Source organism: Platichthys flesus, chromosome 4, assembly GCF_949316205.1.
Source record: "Platichthys flesus chromosome 4, fPlaFle2.1, whole genome shotgun sequence".
NCBI lineage: Eukaryota > Metazoa > Chordata > Actinopteri > Pleuronectiformes > Pleuronectidae > Platichthys > Platichthys flesus.
The window spans coordinates 26,807,059-26,827,395 of record NC_084948.1 but is presented as its reverse complement, the minus strand read 5'-3'; the positions used below and the strand labels follow the sequence as shown (position 1 = coordinate 26,827,395).

General features: G+C 45.6%; 1 protein-coding gene across 2 annotated transcripts in view; it reads right to left on the bottom strand.

Annotated features, from left to right (window-relative positions):
• Nucleotides 1-18,355, bottom strand: part of actn4 (actinin, alpha 4) — a 46,082-nt gene extending 27,727 nt beyond the window's left edge. Inside the window, exon 1 of one of the 2 annotated variants that reach the window (XM_062385670.1) lies at nt 18,081-18,355. In XM_062385670.1, the coding sequence (XP_062241654.1) occupies nt 18,081-18,206 (126 nt within the window). In that variant the 5' untranslated portion in view covers nt 18,207-18,355. The remainder of the gene's footprint in view (nt 1-18,080) is intronic. The other variant, XM_062385669.1, reaches the window with a different exon arrangement.
• Nucleotides 18,356-20,337: the final 1,982 nt, after the last annotated feature.

Genomic DNA, 20,337 nt, shown 5'->3' with positions numbered 1-20,337 from the left:
TCAACTTGAGCTTTGAGACGCTCTGGGACTAAAAACGACCATTAACCTGCAAACTAACCTCATTATTCCACTTCAGCTTAGTCTGGATGAGACCATCAGAAAAATATCATGAAGTTAAATCATCATGAGAATTCATTTGGGCTAAAAAAAGTCTGGTTGTAACAGCAGCTGGTGAGTTTACGGCGTCAGAAAACTGAAAGGGATTTACTCGGTGTGAGTAACCCTTCATGTCGGGAGGATCTGAGTTCACGTTCCTTTGTGAGCAACAGCTGACCGAACCAGACTGAGTCCTCGGTTGTGATGGTGAAAAAACGATCCACTGGTCATCAACAGTTCACTCACAGCAGTGTCTCAGCTACTCTCAAACTCCCTCTATGCGTCTCTGCTGTATGATCGTCTAATTCTTACCTGGGCAAAGCTTAAAGTTACTGCTGTGCATATCATCGTGTGGAGTTTTTACAGAAGCTGATCCTGATATGTCAATGTCCAGCTCTCATCTATCTGCATCTTTTCTACAACAATAAGCTTAACTTTCTGGCCATACTTTTTAAAAGTGTGTTTTAAAGGCAACTAGTGCTGGTCACGGTGTTGAGTTCACAGAGTCTATTCATAACGATGACTCAAAGAAACATCTGAAACCAACTGGAGCCTGTTAGAGGAAGTTATTGGTCAAAATGGAGAAGTAATTAATGTTAGAGAAGTGAACAACATCCATGGCGAAGATATTTGCAGGGAAATAAACAGATATTTAAATACTCTAGTGCTGTAGCTGATGTTTTCCTTTTTTCCTCATCACTGTCTGAAGCGTCTGCTGCTGTGGGAATAAAAGCCACTATAGATAGAATGACTAACAACTTAACTCAGCGACTAAGACTGAGTTACTCAGCCCTGGGTTATTTGAATCATTAAGGGGGGAAAGCAAACCCAATGAGACTCAAGCCAAACGTGCTGAGCTGGTAGCATCACCTCATCCTCCTCTGTCAGCTACAACCACACACACAGTCGACAATTCAGTTCAGAAGCCGAGGTCGCAGCAGGTTGACCGCCTGTGTGACGCCTCCACAGTTACGTCTTTGGCACAGGGAGGAATTAAAGGATGAGAAGAAAGATAACGTGACAAAAAAACAGGTCTGAAATACTTTAATTCAAAGTATGTGTGGTATGAGAGGCACGGCACCGCAACAGCTTCAAATCTTCATTCGTCGTTCCTACTGAAAAAGTAGGTGTCGCTGCTCGTGTGCTGCTGAGCTCAAAAACCTGAGACTATAACCAACATGTGTGAATGTATGAGACGCCAGGGACAGAAAGATAGAAAGACACAGGGACAGAAAGAGACAGGGACAGAAAGACACAGGGACAGAAAGAGAGAGGGACAGAAAGAGAGAGGGACAGAAAGAGAGAGGGACAGAGGGACAGAAAGAGAGAGGGACAGAAAGACACAGGGACAGAGGGACAGAAAGACAGAGGGACAGAGGGACAGAAAGAGAGAGGGACAGAAAGACACAGGGACAGAGGGACAGAAAGAGAGAGGGACAGAGGGACAGAAAGAGAGAGGGACAGAAAGACACAGGGACAGAGGGACAGAAAGACAGAGGGACACAGGGACAGAAAGACACAGGGACAGAGGGACAGAGGGACACAGGGACAGAGGGACAGAAAGAGAGAGGGACAGAAAGAGAGAGGGACAGAAAGAGAGAGGGACAGAGGGACGGGAGGCACGGAAATATCTCCCGCTTTAGTTTGAGTGAATCCTGTCGTGCTCGAGAGACAAATTAAGATGAAACCGAAAATAAATAGGAGTACAGAGGTGTGTGTGTGTGTGTGTGTGTGTGTGTGTGTGTGTGTGTGAATGTGGCCAAACGGGAGTTTCAGGCCGGCCCTGTTGCCCGGCAGCAGACAGCATTGTCACGGTAACAGGCTCTTCCTGCCCCTCCCCCTTTCCGTGCGCCTTGCACGCTTTTACCTTATAAGGCAACGCAGTTAACTGCCTGTCACAGCGACAATGGTGATGTAAGAGGGCAGAAAGGTGCACCCCCCCGCTGACACACACACACACTTTCAGCTTTACACAGCCGATCCTTTAAAGTTACCCAACTGCAGCCATGGTCAGTGTGTGTGTCTGTGTGTGTCTGTGTGTGTCTGTGTGTGTGTGCTCTGAAGTGCAGGAATGTGAAACATGACACACACAAACACCTTTCTTTTCTTCCCCCTCTGCTTCCTGCAAAGCAGCAGGAACAAACAGGAGAGAGCAGAGCGCACGAGCAGACACAGGGAAGAAGAAGAAGTGACAGGCAGGTTAGATGAAGCAATGAGGGGAATTGAATCAGAAAAACAAAACAAGCTGCTCTGCAACAGCTTCTCTTAACTTCCTGCCAATGAGCAGGAGACTCAGGTCAAACGATGTGCAGCTAAGGGAGTGTATGCACGTCCTCAGATGGCCTTAGCTCCACTTCAACTAACATTTCAACACCTTTAACCGTCACTCAGCTTCAAGAAGTTTGGGGGTTTTCAGGAAGTCAGATATTCTACTTTTTGTGACGCATGCAGTTTAACTCAAAACTCACAGTGAAGAAACAAAGTCGGATAAAGCTGCAGATTTCTGACTAAACACAGTAAATGAACTCGAGATGTTCAGATACCAGCATCAGAAATGCCTCAGATACTGAAGAACCAGGCTGGGTCGGGCATAAGAGCTTTGGAATCCACATTCAAACGACACAATAGACTAGAGGTCCAGGTATCAGAACAGTTAACAATATTTGTCTAAAAAAGCTTATCTATAAATTAATTTCGAACAGAAACAAAATCTAATTAAATCCATGGCACCATGTCCGGATTTTTGAAACTTTGTTAATTGGGTGTAAATGTCAGTTTCATTAAAGCAGACAGGAAGTAGACTGTAACATTGATTCAACCGTGTGTTGAAGATGCAGGTTTAAGATTTTCCTGTTGGACATTCATTACATTCTTTTTTGGACAGAAAAATCCGATAACTTTGTGAGATAAGGTGGTATTTATAAATCCTGCGAACAGATTCCAGACTTCTCAAGGACTTCCTGACTCTGAGTAATTAGGAGGGAGGGAGGAAGGAGACCTCGTAAAGAAGCTGAGAGGGTCCAGACTCAGCACAAGGAGCGCCACATTGTTTGTTCCACTGAATTTCCGCTTGTTGATGACCCGTACAAAACACACACACACACACGCACACAACCACCCCCTTTGCTCTGTCACACATTCCAGAGCTCACCCTGCCCTTTATGGCTTCATGACTCACTGGCTGTACGCCTGTCTGACAAATACACAGCAGAGCGGATGCCAAAGCAAATTGACATGCAAATAAACACGGATCAAACCACTGAGGTTGTCACACCATACACCGGAACGTTAAGAGTGGCGGTCAGGGATTCTTCATTCATAGTAGTAGAGCTCATACCTTGGCCAAGGCCCAACGGTTCCCTTAAATAGAACCAAGTTACACACACTCGTAGATATCAGTTCTCTAAACGTGCGGGATCTGTTTCATCAGGTTTCGTGGAAATCTGTTGTTTTCTGTAATCTTCCTTTCAAACAAACCATCGGGGGTGCGGACATAACCTCCTCCGCAAAGGTAACAGCTCTGTTGCTGCTGGAGCAAAGCATGCGTTTGTATTTTCAGTTTTTGCAGATTAACGTTTTGTGACCGGGGCCGATCAGCGTCTCACATGTTTTGTCAGACAAATTGAGCTTCTAAACAATCTCCTATTCCTTCACTCGCAGAAGAAGGATTTTCTGCTTTATCCTTTCTGAGCCACGCCGACAGACGTACAACTTCCAAAACCTTAGAATGGTTACACGGTGATGATCCTGAATCCACACACCGGCCAACGCTGCCCAAACACACATTTATACATCAACACACTTCCTCCCACACTAACCGAAAACCTTAAGTTGATTTAATGCAGTGATCCCCGTGCCCTACATAGACTCGTGCAGACCTGCTCCGAGCTCTTAAAACACACAACCCCCCTCGTTCCAAGCCCCTAAGGGTGCAGGGCTCAGTCGTGGCAGATACCACCATGTGCAGGTCAGGTCAGTGTGTGTGTGTGTGTGTGTGTGTGTGTGTGTGGGGGGGGGGCATCTTCAGCATTTATCAACACTCTACATAATCCGTATCTACAGAAGACGCCATACTTTGATACGATGCTGAATTATTCACGGATTCTGAGAAAGAGCATTGATGGTGACTGTGGCCGTGCATGGCAGGTGAAGATAAACGAGTGGAGGAAGCTGTCAAAGTGCAAAACTTCCTCTATCACAGGTTCACACCATCTTCTCAAAGCTCAAGAGGCAACAGCGTCTTTGTTCCGCTCTCAGAATTTCTCTTCTCAGAATTTGAAGGTGTCTGTGGGTGAAGGTTTCTCAGCTTTCCACCAAGTTCAGCTGAATATTTCACACCTTAAAGCAACAGATTCTACATCTCTACATTCAAATTACATTTTCAGTTGCTCAACACAAGGTGTTTTTCTTGTATTTAGTTTCATTGAATGAATCTGTGTACACCTCAGTGCCTCTTGTGCTCGTTCATCTCCACACTTCTCAACGCTTCCTTTGTTAAAACACTTTATCCTTCAACCTCTCATCCATTAGTGAACCTCTGATGTAGTCAGTGACTTTGGCTACAACAGCACTAATGCACTTAGTTTTAAAATCAAAACGATATCTCCAGGCGTGTGATCATTCATTGGTTTTCAAACTAAAACAAGGCCAGCATTGATTCCCAGCTTCTCAGTTTTATGTGCTAGAGTGTGGAGGGCACAGATAACCCTAGCAACAGTAATGCTTTTTAAAATTTAAATTGAATCGTGTGGATGTAGGAGACTCTCTCAATCCTCGTCCTCTACAATAGATTTCACACCTTCCTGTAGTAAAAGACACTTTCAATCGAAAACACAGATTTATTAGAACCCAGCACAGCGGTACACGTGCGTCACTGCAGCCGTCAAAACGTGCTGGATGTCACAGTGAAGACAGAAATAACATCAGTCCCAGGTATGTGATAAAAGAGTGTGTGTTAGCGCAGAAGCTCCTCTCGTGCTACAGTGACACACTCGGCAGGAACCACAGCAGCGCGATTTTCACGCCTCAGCATCCAGTCGTGTCTCCACAGCAGAGGTGTCAAAGCCAGAGCACTGAGCTCATTCTCTCAAGCCACAGACGAATCTGTGCTGCTCTGAAGCTGCTCCGGGGGACCGGGGTCTGCCTTCTCTCATGCACGCCACCGTGCACTCCCTGCAGAGCTGCGAGTCAGAGGTGACCAACAGAGGAGTCATTGTTAACCAAGGGTACGTTTGATAAATAATCCTCCTTGGGCTAGCTCTGACGAGATAGCAGGCTCATGGCCGGTGGCTGAGAGGGCAGAGGACTTCCCTGACCCACATTCAGACGAGCAGCGAGACGACTTTATTAAATATAAAGTAGACTATACTTTATATTCTTTTTCTGTCATTTCCAAGATGGTTCTCTATGGAATTACCAACCAAGTGTGTAAAGACACTGTGGCGGGCTGTCAGACATTCACTGAGCTCCCTGCAATTTCCTGACATGATCCAGAGGGGCTGCACATGAGAGTGCACATGTGTGAGTCAGTTGACACGGACATTCTCTGGAGCTCCTGAATAAAACCTCTGAATGAGCCTATGTGAGGATACAGCTCGAGAGCTTTTGGCGCTAAGGGCCGACGCCAGTGTAAATGTGTTGTACAAGAACACGTGATTTTGGCAGCAGAATAAATAAGTTACATCCTGCGCCGCCCCCCCCCCCCCCACCTGAACACTGCAGAGATGATCCTGTTGTTGTGACCACGTCTGGCCTGAGAACCTCCTGCTTCATTCAATCTCACTCAATCTCCAGACCCCAAAGTGCGCACGTTTTCCTGGTTCATGTCTGAAAACAGCTTATGTGTCTGGATCTTTATTCACAATGACACTAATGTGACAGTCAAGACTAAATCAGACACAAAACTATTCCCTGTTCTGATTGTTAATATGATCTACAGTAAGAGACTGTAGGCATTCCCCACTATCTTGACTAGTCATCTGTTCCATTAGAGGCGGGAGTGACCCACACACACATACATTTATCAGTCTGCCTCTCTGGCCTGAGTCACAGGGCACGCCTGCCTGTGTGACTGAGTGGGGACTCTATCTGAAACCACAGAAGCCTCAGCGTTCCTCTCTTTCCCACTGTTCATGGAGGGGGATGAAAACAGGGCTGCAGTCACACTCAACATTTAACTCCTCCTGAGTCCTGAAATCCTCCCAAACAAATCACAATGCATACGAGTCCTGTGCTGAAATAGTTGCTCCTCCTACAGGCTACATGACCTCACAGTATGTGTCTAGTTCACATTACACCTGGTGGTAACATCCTATCTACACAGCTCCAGCAGCACATAGTGCTAGCTCACAGTTAGCTTCTAGCTACTTCAAGTGAAAGGATTTCTATACTGGAACGTGTTTGGAAATTATATTCATTCATTTCATCTGTTCTGGCACCATTTAGGCAATTCAACCGTTTTTTTTAAGTATTGATTTAGCGAAGGTATCAGAAAATTCCCAAAACTAGTCGCCAGGATCCTTTCTCTTTGGGGATAAACCTCTGAGGCAACAGCATATTTGTCCACGGTAAATTCCAATGAAAAAAATCACTCTTCCATATACCTTGTCCACACACAACTGTTTCACAATGAAAATCCATAATACACCCCCGAGGAGATGTTCGATTCTTCATGCTGCCGATGGATAAAACTTAAGTAAAGAAGCAACAACAGCAGAAACAGTCCAGGGGAGAGGAAGAAAACCCTCCTGCTTTCCACTTCGGTTTGAGACCCTGAGGCCGGCAGCAGCAGCAGCAGGAGTGTTTGGATTGTCCGTCTCTTCAGCTGCATAAACTGGCAGTGAACCTGCAGCTAGTGTTTACCAGCCATCTGTCCAGATCTCAATGTGTTTCTCTAAATGCAGTTTTACACTTGCTGCTTAATCCCCTCCAAAAAACATGTTTGTGTCTCCATTCTGCAGAATAATAAAGGATCATATCGTTTTTAAGCTCAAACTTTAGATCTAGAAAGACACAATTTCAAGCCGTAAATTATTTGTGAATTATCAGCTACAAGCTCAAATGATGATTTAAAATATCCAGAGTTTTGAAGACAGTCAACTAGATCCTACTGTCCGTTGGCGTGTCTGTAAAACGCTCTGGGCTCCAAGTCTCACAGGGATCCTCCTGAAGTATGAAAGACTAAAAAAACAAACAGATTGAAGTTATGAGCAGGCCTCAGGCCGCTGCTGGCTGCAACAGCACCCAGATACAGAACCTCACAGTACAGACAGAACCCTGAAGCTGAACCTCTAAGTCACACAGACACTGGAAAAAACGATTGGCATTTGCAGAACCAATGGTCAAAAGAAAACCAGCCGGATCCTTAAAATAGCAACACACACACAAACACACACACTCTATCCTCTTTTGTCTGAGCCTGTTGCCTTAACAACTGTGGCAGAGAGAGATGCAAGGGAACACATGAACGTGGAGAGTCAGAGATGTGTGGGATTATCTGGGGAGCAAAGAGTGCTCGCTATAAATGAGAGCAGCGGAGGAAACCTGAAGGCCAGGCGCAATCAGTGAATATTTAATGCTGCTTTTTTTGTGCACTGAAACCAACACGGGCTCCATTCATTCGTACTCTGAGTAAAGGAAAACGTTCCAGAATAACGATTATAGAGTTTAAGACGACGCATTCACACCAAAATCCTGCAACATTCAGGAAGTGATGGAAAGAAAAAGAAAGCCGCCTGACTAACTGGTGAGTGTGTAACGAGTAGTAGGCAGTTGTAGCTTGTGTGCGTGGGTTTAAATAATCATGTGAACACTATAGATGGTTGTATGTATGCATGGTTGTGTCCCAGGAGACCTCTCCTCTTCCCCCCTTTGCCCAGTGCCCCAGTTTGAAAGCTGTTAAATAATAAAGCAGAAGCTCGTTGAGGAAATCAGAGACAGACGCAGAGGAAAGAAACGCACACAGTTTGAATCCTGCTCCGTACGCCCGATCCTCACCTGGGTCACATCCTTTTAAAAGCTACTGGGGTGGGGGGGGGGGGAGTGTGTCTTGAGACCACCACAGATGCTGATTGATGCCAACAGATCCCAGCAGCCAAATCGGCTGATTTCCAGTCAGAGGTCAGAGCCGATTCAAATCATTTCTACGAGACCAAAGCAAATGGACTGGAATAAATAAGATCAATAAAGCTGCTTTCAGGCTCGGGCTGCAACTACTCGATTTAATCGATTATAAAAGTTGATGGCAACTCATTTAGTACTGGATTCGTTGGGTCTGTTCTAATGCACCCACTGTGGCAGCGTCTCCTGAGGTGGCAGGAAACCAGCCAATCCTGTGCCGGTCTGGACACAACAGACACAAGTCGTCACACGTGTGGGATCACTTTGAATTAAAAGCCTTGAGCGGCTGTTAGATAGCTGCAAACTGTGTCAAGCTTCTTCTTCCTCTTCTCTCTGTTTACTGTGAGTAAACAGCTTTAGCTTCCTACCTCAGTGATGTTGTGTAGCTGTGTCATGTGAAATGTTCACACACTTTTAAAGACGGTCACTTCCAGACAGACGACCAGTAGATTGTCACGATAACAGTTAAAGGATGGTTAATTGTTTCAGAGCTGTGATGTCGGCTCTGAAACCACAGCTGTGTGACAATCAGACCAGTGTGGCATGCAGTGTTAAACCCCTCCAGATGTCTTCTGTGAGTGTGTGTGTGTGTGTGTGTGAACATGTCCCAGTTGTAGAATGAGGCCTTATCATCTCTATGCACACTTTACTACCAGTCTGCTGTGTTTTCTCTCTCTCCCTCTCTTATTCTGTCTCCCTCGCTCGCTCACACCCACCCCAGAGGGAGCAGAACCTGTCTAGGTGCGGCCGTGACTGCAGATATGCATCATTGCTAATTCTACAGAACATTATTATTATGAGAGGAAGAACAAAGTCGGCTTTTGGATTCTGACCTGACTCGGGGGGACCTGAGGAAAACAGCAAGGATGACCAAGTTCTGCATCGTTTTGATCGAAGCTAATCAAATCAAAGTTACTGGTTAAATCCTCTTGAACTCTGTGTGGATAACATGAGACGAGTCTGGTAATATTCTCAGCGCCTCAAACTCAGATTTTAACTGGATCTTGTGGACATCCCATACCTGACTATGGTCTGTGTAGCATGGTACAATAACAACATAATCCTCTGGTCCAACACACACTCCCAGTCTGTGTAGGAAGAATATCCTCGAGGAAACGAGAACAATGAGAGATTACAGCTTCTATTAGTGTTTCTTACACTAATTGTAAATTTCTCCTTCTGAATGATGTCTCTGATCACACTGACATCAAGCAGCAGCCGTATCCATACATATTGTATGTGCCTTTATGCACCACTGCCTTTACCTTTGTGTTAATCTAAGATACATGTTGTATTGGAGTTTAATCTGGGGATCTGAGCTGGGGGATAATCTCTGTGCGAGTCGTGGTGTGGTTGATGTGGGTGGGATGGTCTGTCCCACTGGCAGATGTTGCTGAACTGTCACGCTGGCATCAAGGGGGCGACCAGATTGAGGACAAACCACAGACACGGAACAATACAAACTCAGAGCACACACAGACACACACACAGAACACACACAGGCATTGTGTGTTTGCTCCACGCTGAAATCCAAACCATTTAATAAACTTTACATGTGCTTTTATAAAAATACAAACTGGTTAATTAAAAAAACGTAAGTACTATTATAAATAAGGGAATACGATACGGGTTGATCAATATTAGGTGCACAGAGGATTAACCTGGTATATACGTAATAATTTCTCTGGAAATCCTTGCAGCATTATCTCTCTTCATGTGTGCTACGAAGAAAGAAGCTTTCCCAACAATAAGACCGATCATTTAAATAGAATGGCCCAACAGTTACCTTATGAAACCACATTTAAATTCACAAGATTTTTATCTGGATCTTCACCAAATTACACAGACGATGTTGAGAAAATATAACATGCCAGAGAAAGATAATTTTATGGGTCCTTTCTTGGTGTAAACCACTTCCTTCCACCAATTTCTTGGTAATTCAACCAGAAATTTTTTTGTAATCCTACGAACTAACGACACACAAAAAGAAAAACATACCCTCTTTAGCGGAGGTGCAAATGTATCTTCTCTGCCTTATAAGAGATTTAAAAAGAAGTGTGTTAATAGTTGTAAGGGATGCACATTTATCTAAAGTCTGCGGTGGATGAAACAGGACGGTGCATTAGCCTCCTTTAGAACTTCAAAACCAGACCGAAATAGCAACAGTACGAACAGTGTTCCACGTCTTTCTCTTCTATTTGTCTGATACAATATGTATTGAACCTGAACACGGTGATAGCAGAGCTCTGAAGTGCCGTCTCCAAAAATAGAGAGCGCTGCGGTTCAGAGTAGAGAAGCTGCCGCCGCACAGATACATGTATGAGCACTATCTGCTCCGTGCAGCCATGGAGACGGCCGAGATGAGAGGGCAGGCAGAGATATTCAAAGACACAGCAGGTAACAGTGGAGCACAGCCGAGGGTGCACAACACACGCACAATGCTAAACCGTTATCTTATTAAACCACTGCGGTGACCAAGTGATATAACGGTCCTCTTTTGCGGATTTGCAAACTGCAGCTGTGAGCGAGTTGTAGCAGTGAATATTCTTCATCTTTTATCTTCATAACTGCAGCCTAATGTAACACCTACAAACAGTGGGGGGTGTGATGTTGCTGTAATCCTACACACTACAGTTTGTTTTTGAGGTACAACACTGAGTTTAACTGCTTTTTTCTCTTTTTATATATTTTGTGTGTACTCCATTTGTCTCCCTGTGTGTTTAACAGAACATAGATGATGCTTCACAATCAAATTCACACACTCTCGTGCATGCAAACACACACTGTATGGTGTGGACATGAGACAAGCCTACATTTGTTTAACTGTACTGTGTTTACCAGAAGCCCCTGCAGACGAACCCACAGCTATGTGTCTCTGTTGGAAAACTAGAGCCGGGGGGGGGGGGGGGGGGGGGGGCTCACCCAATGCCCAAAACCCATAATGTAAGGGTAGCCCCCACCCTTCAGACACATAAACACAGGCATTTAGAACACACACACCTAAACACACACGCCTTTCTTCTGCTGCTGTCCTACAAACAACCCTCAACAGACTTCCCACAATCACTGTGTCTGCATTGGAGGATTTGTATTGTCCCACAATCAGTGCTGTCGCAATCTCTCTGCTCAGACACTCACATGTTGTCCTGCGCTGCTTTCAATATGAACTGGAGAGTGGACCCTTTCCTGAAATGTGTTCTTTCTTGTGTCGTGCACCAACCCTACACAAAATGTCACGGAAGTTCATTCATTCATTTTTTACAGAATCCTGCAAACCATCAGCAAATTAAAACAACCTCCTTCGTGGATGTCATGATGTAGATCGATCTATCATATGGTCTCCAGATACAAAGCAAGGCAAGTGGATCAAATGTACAAAGAAAAGTCAACCCTTTGTTGAGGATACACCCGAGGACATGTGAACGGGGGGGGGGGGGGGGGGGGGGGGTCTGAGGTTCAAGCTAAAACCATCAACAAGAATATTGGCAGCAAACCAGAAGGAAATTCTTGGTCCTTGTTGTTGCCAATTTCAATTCATCTGGGGGAAATGCCATTTACTAATCCTCACTACTGCACACAATAGCCTCAGAGTGAGCATGTGAACAGCCACCGTGAGTGAGAGAGTTAAAAGTTATAATCAGACAGGAACTGCGTCCAGGGATCTGCGGCCGCTCTGACATTCGAACGCACCCGAGTCCTCGCTGTCCCAAAATGCAGCGCACACACAAAGAGAGTGGGAGAGAAACAGACCGTGAGGAAATCTCTTTGAAAGAGGAACACATTAGGCTTCACCACCTCGACACACAGGCCTACAACCGACCTATGTCAATAACCGCTCAGGGGCTACACGGTAGCTACGACCCCTCACAACTGATTGGACCATGTGTTCGCCGTCTGCAGCTCCGTATCTGCGCTCGCCTCTTTGAACTCGCCTGCCACGCGGGAAGCGATCCAATCAATCACGGCGTGGCGATGTCTGAAAGATTTTTTTGCACACAAATATTTGGAGCAACGATTGGCGCCGCAACATCCGCCACATTGAAACAGGCTGGAAATGAAAGCACCCCCTCCCCTCGGTGAGTGAACCCCCTCTGCACCAGAGGAGGATTCTCCGTCTCCACTCCACCACGTCGGCCACATCTGCAATCCTGCAAACCCCCAACGCAAAAAAACAGGATACCCCGCCCCCCTTTAGTAAAAAGTCACCTCCCACAAGCCGGGCAGGCTATAATGGGCCACCAAAGGAATGTCTCCCCCCGCATGCTCTTTCACCGCCATCAAACACAGAACAGAGAGAAAGACGGCGAGGAAGGGGGGGCGGCCGAGAGGGGTTGCATTCCTCGCTGCCTTGTCCTCTCACTGCCTGTCTGCTTGACTGACTGGTTCGTTGTTTAGGTCCACAAGCTGATTCTGGATGGCGGTCACAGCTGAGGTGGAGGGCTTTTCCCACAGCTGACCTGGAATCAGCTGGCGGTGAGGGAATGACCCAAGACTTCCATTATCTCACGTCCCAAAATACTCAGAGAAATATGCAGTTAGGAAAAACTGCTTACTGAAGTAATTGTCTCAGCAGATCTACAGGCTGAGTTAAGGTGGATTAGATGTAGGAAGAAATGTGTTAGAGTTTCCCCTTCGTTCTTTATTCTTGCAATTCCTCTGAAAATAAGTCGTGGAAAACCATGATCATCAAAAATATCTGATTTCAGTTGTCTGAACCAACAACCACACACTTTGGTTCAAGTCGACCAAATCTGAAGTTTTTGCTCGTATGCGACTCAGGTATTTTTTCAGGATAGTGTGAACAAAAAAAGTCGCATTGAATCAGATCAAGTTTCAACTCTGATTTGGGCCACTTTACTATTTGTTCCACAGTATCTCTCATTAATTATCAAGCCTGTGGCCTGTGAATGAACTTTGTGGGGGAGGCTAGGTCCAGCACAGCTTGGACCCGTACAACCTTCACGGAACTCTAAAGCAGTAATCGCCATTTTAAGTGTTCAAGCCAAACTTGAGGGCTCGTACCGCAACCAACTTGCGTTTGACAACCACTTGTACATGGAACCGTACGCACTGACTACATCGGCCTCAATGGTGTTAATTTCAGAAAGGCGTGCAACGTGAAGTAGTATGACTTGTTATTCTTTTATTCATGTGGGTCAGTAAAGGGCTGTTAACAGTTCACAATGGAATCTGATACTGGCCCCAGTTAAGAAATAGCAGGAAACCAAAAGATCTGATTGAAAAAATTATGAGCACCAAGGCTTTAAGTGTGAATGTAGGTTTATATCAAGAACAGAAAGATGATAATCCTGTTGAGTGGATCCAAGCTGAATAAACGTAACTTCCATCAAGAGGCTCCAACACAATGCAAAAGTGTGTGTGGAGATTACAACTTTAATTACAACTGCCCTCAATCAAGAGTAATTTCCTCTTGTTCACCACATCCCCTTCAGGTTGGTCCAGCGACACAGCCAATCACACAAACACAAAAAGACAATCAATCAAAGCGTTTGTTTCTGTCGGTTCTTCTCTACAAATGGACCATTGTCCATTGTTGTTCAGCAAACAGCCAATTTACTCAACCTTCCTCAAACGTTTTCAGCTCCCTTCTGGTTTTTAAATGTTTTGGAACAGGAAGTGGGCTGGGATCGGAAAAAAAATGACATGGCAGCTTGTTATGCAGCCAGATCTAAGCCAATGTAGTAATGAGCGCAGGGTGGATTCTTTGGTCCATTTGTCCTGGCAAAATGTCCCTCGCTGCTCGTCCTGAGCCAACCGAGGCCATCTGAGCCGGCTCCGCCTGCCAGCCAGCCACACAGAGCATGTGAAGGTGGGCGCCAAAGAACAAACTTACATTGTGTCCAGCTGCCCACCTTCGGCACTGGCGGAGGAAGTAAGAAGAGGCCGAATGAAAACAAATTCCTGATGCTTACTTTGAGACATCGAAAACATGTTTACTCTGACATCAAGCTACAGAAAAAGTTATACAAGTGTATATAAAGATGGAGGACATAAGGGCTACTGAAACTGAATCCAAAGCCTATCGATCACCCCCTAGTGGCTAGCTGCAGTATAGGTTATAACCAGCTTCACCGATGTTTGCAGATGGGACATGCAAACTAAAAACCTATCTCATAAAGTATGAATGGAACCTGGTGACTACACTCAACACAAGAGAAATATAACCCAAGCTAAGTCAAATCATCTAGTTCACCCTCCCATATTTCCAGCAGTGAGTGGAGCTGTGAGTCAGTGTAACAGTCCAGCTTCAGTCACTGCAGTGCAAACAGAAGGAGACACTGGCTGCATAGGAAAATGAGGACAGATCAAACACCAGTCACTAACCACAACTGATTGTGAGAAATGTTACACGATTAGTGCCACACGCTCCAGATACAAACTAAGAGCAGAGAATGGGGTTATTAACTCCGACATGAATCCACAGTTTAACTTCTCAGTCTCTATTTTGTTTTCAGCAAACACCAGAACTGATCTGCTCGCTTAACCGAGGCCACTCATTCTGCGTTAGCTTCAACCGTTAATCTAGAGTTTGATCTGTTTTGTGAATTAACCCAGCTCCACTGCATCAGAGGGGAGCAGCCGAACAAGTGCTGGTGTGTCACCTTGACAAATGCTGCAGACTGTTCCAGGCCCTTTGGCTCGTGCACGTTACTGCTTTCCTTGTTAGCTCATCCGCCCACCTCGCTCCCTTTCACTCTGAATCATGACATGAGAAATATGTGCAGCCAAACCGTCGCTGAGAAGCAGGAGGTATAATAAAACCTCTGATTGCGGTGCTGCGCACTGTGACATGTTGGAACCTGTGGTGGATCCCTGAGCACAGAGACTTAATAACATGTTTGTCGGGGGGGGGGGGGCTTCGTATGTAAGAGACTGACGTTAACTGGACTCTGCTTGGCTCAGTCCAGCTGCTCTAGGGGGTTGAGAAATGTTGCTCAAAATGGACAAATGGAAACAAACCACAAGGACAAACTTTGCTTCTGCGAGAGAAACACAAACTCACACTGGACACACAAGGAAGGTTACATCCACACAACCACATTTCTGTTTGAAAATGCAGACCCTTGGCTACAGCTACGCCTGGCATCCACACTACTCCGCAGTTTTAGACCAGATACACGGCTAACAGCTAATGCTTCATGTTTCCAAGGGCACACACATGCCCAGTGTACTCGAGTGCTCATGTTATATGTGTTTCCATCCTTGTTCATATGGAGGAGGAGGAGGCCTGTCCATGGAGATCACTATTCTACACAAATAGATCAAGTCCAAATGTTTCATGGTCCTTGTGGCTCCACTAGATAGCATGTGAACTATGTACCTACAGTGTTCTGAGTTCAATGTTAAGTGAGGCCTTTGTCACATGACCTCTCTCTGCCTCCTTCATCAGATCCCCCCCCCCCCCCCCTCGCTCTCTCTGTGGACAACAAAAAGGCAACAATGCAAAAAAAATCCGGAGGACGGCCATCTTTTATCCCCCTCTTGTGTTACTCAACATTTTGAATGTGCAGAAGTCAGCGTGATGGAAAAAGCTGCTGCCGACAAACTGCTCCCGTTTGTGAGTTCACAGACTCGCCCCTCTCTCTCTGCACAGGGACAAACCCATTGCCACACTCATTATATACACTTCTCTCTTGATATTTCTGCGGGAGCCGTTTGCTCCACTTTTGCGCAATAACTGGCACAGTGAGCGTGAATACACCGCAGGAATTTGCCCTTGGTTCCCCCCCGCCTCACTGCGACCGGCGCAGCTTTCCGGAGGGACAAGTCCCCAACTTGTTCTCTACCCAGTCACCTAAACACCTATCAGCAGCCACTGATGAAGGGAGATGTGGGAATGCGGAGGAGTGGACCTCAGCCCAGGTTTGCACAACAATCCTCCCTCGGTTAATGATTGTACGGATATGCGCTCCTACTTTGACCTCTGGGATCCATGGACAAATATGACTAAGAGTGGAGCAACTGGCATCAGGTGCCAACGGAGGACTGGACCCGCAAAGGTTTGACGTTAGGCAGGTGTAAGAATGTGGGATGTTGACAGAGAATATGCTGAGTAGCCTTATAAAAATGCACAATTCAATGCTTGGCATGCTGTCACACCACTCGAAAGTATGCCAGTCATCTAGTGAAAAGGCTAGGGTGCGTAGCCTGGTTAGCACACACACACACATAAAAACACACCCTCTAGATCATTCCACACTGTCAAGTAATGGTTCTTCAAATGGCCCTTCATTATACTGCCTCCACGCCCTTACGAGAATTGAGTACATTCAAAACTGATGTAAGAGTGGTTTACGGTTTTAGGACATATCCATGTAGTCATGAGGGAACATGTGACGTGAATATCACATCATAACTTCCTCTATTTCCTATTTGGAACAAACCAGGGCTTATAAATGGGTCTATATTTTAAGAGACGCTCATTCAGCTGGGCAGTCGCCTAAAGGGAAACACTGGTTAAAAAAAAAAACGAGGTCACCTTTGTCTAGTAAATTATAGTGGATGACTTTTATTGCCATCGTTGTGGGAAAACTGAGCACAGGTAGCAAAGTGGTGCAACACCCATTGGCCACGATCTCAGCCAGACGGCATCTATTACAAAAACATGTCAAGCAGAAAAGTGGTGGATGACGTCGGAGGGAGAGTTGATGAGGATGTGATTATTATAAAAGAAGCAGTGGAGATGTTAGTCGGTAGCTTGAGTGGTTCTGTGTCTGAATTTAAAAACAGGAGCAGGTTAAAATGTGCAGCACAGCAAGTGGGTGTGTCTGGTTTGACTGGTTGGAAAAGCAGGAAGGAGGAAACCATGAAGGAGGCATGTCAGAAACTGTCTGAATACAGTCTCTCCACCGTCGGTTCAAACCCTCCCAGGTAATCAAGTGCAATCCACAATCCAGATCATACATCTAGTTTATTTCTGTTGAGCAGCGATCTCCATTACTGACAAATCTGCTGATTAAAGCGGTTCCACTGAAAACTGGTGGTAACTGGCTGGTTCACTGGGCCACACAGACGATCCTGCAGTCCTGAACAGAACCAGTTGGAGGGTTCTGTCACAGGAGGAGTCATCAGTACAGAGGTTTCGCTCACAGCATTTTTCAAATACTTTTAAAATAGCTGCCATGCTTCAAATACTCTGAGGCTGGAGAAAGTTGCGAACCATGTCAGGAATTCCACAAGCGGACCGTGAGTTTCAATGACTGCGTTTCCCTGGGGATTTTCCATCCTGAGAATCGAGCCTCTGAATAAAAGATGATGAACCACAGTTGCTTCGAGGTTCGAGAGTCGGTATGTCGGCCCCGGTGCACCGTGGTGGCGGTTCGGTTCTCCAGCCTCGCCTCGGTGAGTCGTATCGGCCTTCAGCTCGCAGCCAGGCCGCCAGACACAAGTGGGACCGGGAGCCTGATGACGCCCTAAAGCCTCCTCACACACACACACTGGAGCAAATCTGCACTAACACAATTCTGATGGTTTTTACAACAATGTGGCGCCGTGTTTCCGCTCAGGCAGGAGGAGGAAGAGGAGGAGGAGGATGAAGAGGGAAAGTACCGGGAGAAGAATCACCTTTAACAGAGAAAGGGCAGCAGCGAAAAGGGAGAGAGACACAATCCAGCAGTTTTCATGGAGAGAGAGGAACGAGAGAAGGATCCAGAGAGGAGGGGGGGACCGGCTGCGGCTGAGCGGGGAGAGGGTGATAGAAAGTGGGGCACTGGTGCAGCTGCAGGCCCGTCCTCTGACCTCCACTCCCCGTCCCAGCCATTTTCTTTCATGCCCGCCGCCGCCTCCTCTCAGCCCGGCTCCACTCGGCCCCAGCTGGGCCCCGTCTCCCCGGCGTCTGTGCTTACCTTCCGCTGCTGCTTCTCCCAGGCCGGGTCCAGCAGGAGGTCCCGGTCCCAATCGTTCTCTTGCTCCATGTAGATTTGATCACCGCCGGTCGACGACTGGTTATTAGCAGCGTGGTAATCTACCATGTCAGCCTGGCCAAGCTGAGTGCGCGGCGGACGGTCTGTCAGAGGAGGTGGGAGGAAATCAAAAAAATAGAAACGGGGGGGAAAACCGCAGTGACGTCTCAAAAGAGGGAGGCGGCACGGGGAGGGGTTCGCAGCCCGGGCGAGGAGGCCGTGTTCGGTCGCAGCTTCCAGCCGAAAGAGCGCGTCTCCGAGTGATGCGGAGCCGGTGTGTGAGTGACAGTTCCCCGCTGCTGCTGCCGCCGCTGCCGGGAGGAGAAGAGCGGCTCGGTGCTGCTGCTGGGAGGAACCGGGAGGAACCGGCCCGAACCACAAGCTGACGGCCGCCAGCACACAGGGTTCCGGCCCGGCCCTTCAAAATAACACACGGGTTCAAGTGCACTGACTCCACACACACACACACACACACACACACACACACACACACACACACAGGGTTTCTCTACTGGCATCAAACCATTCATTCATTTCTATTGAAGACACAATATATCCAACATAAAGAAGACTTCCACCCCCCCCCCTTTACAAAATCTCCATGGGTTTAATTATAGTCACAATATCAATATCAATATCAATTAGAATCTATAATTTGACATTGCATTACTATTGTGTATTGTTTAATCAGTGCAATCACAATAATTATTATAATTACCATAAATAATAATAATTATTATTATTATTATTATTATGTGAAGGATTAAAGTAAAATCAAATGTTGAAGTAACATTACCAAGAGGCATTTTCTTTTATAGAGTCAGTGCTCAAAAGTATTTTTCCATAAATATTTTGACGAGAGAAGACAATAGAGTTCATACAAATAAATGACCTGTATTATTATTTAATATTTGTAAAGAAATTGCACTTTTAGCTCGTATTTTCAGTATGTTTATGCCTGTATCATGTTTTCATTTGATTTTTTTTATATATTTCGAAAATTTTTCATGACATCAAATATACATGAAGAATAAAACAAAGAAAGAACAAAACAACAATAAGTACTGAGAAACACTTTCAATGAGAAACATAAATCAACAATTAATTCGTAAATTATGTAGCTGCCATAAACTAAACTGCCTTAAAAATCAATTAAATATGACTAAATAAAAACTAACTCGAATAGTTAGATCTCTTAAGGCAGTTAATAATCCATGGAAATGGATTTATTTTCAGTGAAACCTCACAGCTCTGGTGTTTTATTTTGAAGGTGTCCTCGCCTGTTTCCTGTGATAAACCTGTGTATTTGTATTGTTCGGGCCAGACACCTCATTAATATTCATGACCCATTTGGACGTGAGCTGCCGAGACAATGAAACTTAATCAATCCTAAATATTAAACAGTTTCTTCTCTTATACTTCTCTGACAAAAATAAAATATCAACAGGAACCAATTATTTTATTGTTACACACAAATTAATTATATGTGTTTGTATTAATTGTTAACTTTATTTAATTAGTTAACAAGTGTCTTATTTCTGTGTTTTAATTAACAACTAACCAATTTGTAAACTATGCTGCTGTGTTTTACAACTTTAATTTTCCTCTTTATGCTCAGAACTCATGTCCTGAAGTCAAGGAAGTATAAGTTAATCAAATTTAGCAGAGGAAGAATTCAGTTTGTTAATGACTTTAGAGCAGACGTACAACCTGAGGTTTATGTTTATGTCTTTGGACCAGAACATTCAGAATTTATAGATCTGGGTCAATTTCCCTTTTTAAAACATTTTCCTTGTAAAATATTAAATATTGCCCAGTGTCCCAGCCTCAAGAAGATATGAAGTAACCTGAGAAAGTGAAATCAGTCTTAGTTCGATTATTTATGTGCAGCCTGTGAACATTAGGGGGTCATGAACCAAACGCTTTAGAGCCACTGACCCGGGGGACTGGCCTCATAAAGAGCCCGAGCTGCAGCAGCATCCATTACTCCTGGTTTGGAGGGTTCCCGTCCCGTCTGCAGGAGCCACCTTCTCAAGTAGGTCATGCTCAGGCTGTCTTGGTCGATTAGCGTCAACACAGCCCAGAGCAGCATATACACTCCGGCCCTGATTCTGTCATGTGATGCCATACAGTGCGGCTCGGCTCCTCGCCACGCTGTGATTGGTCACCACAGGCCCGGGTCATAATTGCAGCCTGGTCT